The following is an 848-nucleotide window of genomic DNA, read 5'->3' as shown; positions in this document are numbered from 1 at the left end:
GCACATTGTTATTAGCAGATCCGGCATTTCCCGTTGTGTTTGCCGCACTGCTTTCATACGCATCATCTGAAGGAGCCAAATTCCTTTCCATCACCTCCTGTATATTTATTGGGTCCACGTGACGCTGCACTGTGTTGCTCTGCTGCTCAACAACAGGCACCTGGGCAGCACCATCGTCTTGCGGAGGAACAGTCGGGGGCGGGGAAGTGTCGGCAGTGTCAGTTGTCAGAGGATTTGACTCCCTCGGCACAGAGTGTGGCACCGTCGGCGAGGGTGGTGTACCAGAGTCCAGTGACTCCCTTCTCTTCTTTCGTCGCTGGTGCAACACATACACCACAGCGGCAACCAGAACACTTAATAAAACAATGCCGGCAATGGCAATCCCGGCGATGACTCCACCAGACAATCCTGTGGTCGACTCACCATAATCCTCCCACACGTCCTCTAACACATTCTGCATCTGTGTGTAGGTGCGTCCTCCAATTGTCACGTTGGCTGCAATGAAGCAGAACCTCACTTCCGTAACAAGCATTCCCCTGTTGGTGAGATCCATGAACACAGATGATGACCACGACAACCCACTCTTCTCACACATAAGAAGCCGGGCAGACACGGAATCACATGTTTCATCCTGTGGGACAGCGCACACCGTGTACGGCTCTCTGCGCCACTCGAAGTCGCCACCAGTAACATCGATCGTGGCAGTGTTCTGGTCCGTGTCAGCAGTTATCTTGAAGGCAAACGGTTTCTCCAGCACCGTCACCGGCAGCGCAGCGGGAGCAGCGTCCTCTCCATCATCATCATCGACACACACAGCGTACACACCAGGTACTGCGAAGAGCGAATGG

The 848-nt window shown here is 54.0% G+C and overlaps 1 protein-coding gene across 1 annotated transcript; it reads right to left on the bottom strand.

Annotated features, from left to right (window-relative positions):
- DQ04_23481000 (hypothetical protein) lies at positions 1-848 on the bottom strand (the record flags this gene model as incomplete). Its single annotated transcript, XM_009318167.1, has 1 exon — positions 1-848. A coding segment is annotated over one exon (848 nt), but the record flags the coding sequence as incomplete, so codon positions are not given.

This window comes from Trypanosoma grayi (assembly GCF_000691245.1).
Source record: "Trypanosoma grayi strain ANR4 Tgr_2348_V1, whole genome shotgun sequence".
NCBI classification, from domain to species: domain Eukaryota; phylum Euglenozoa; class Kinetoplastea; order Trypanosomatida; family Trypanosomatidae; genus Trypanosoma; species Trypanosoma grayi.
This window is presented reverse-complemented; position numbering and strand designations above follow the sequence as displayed.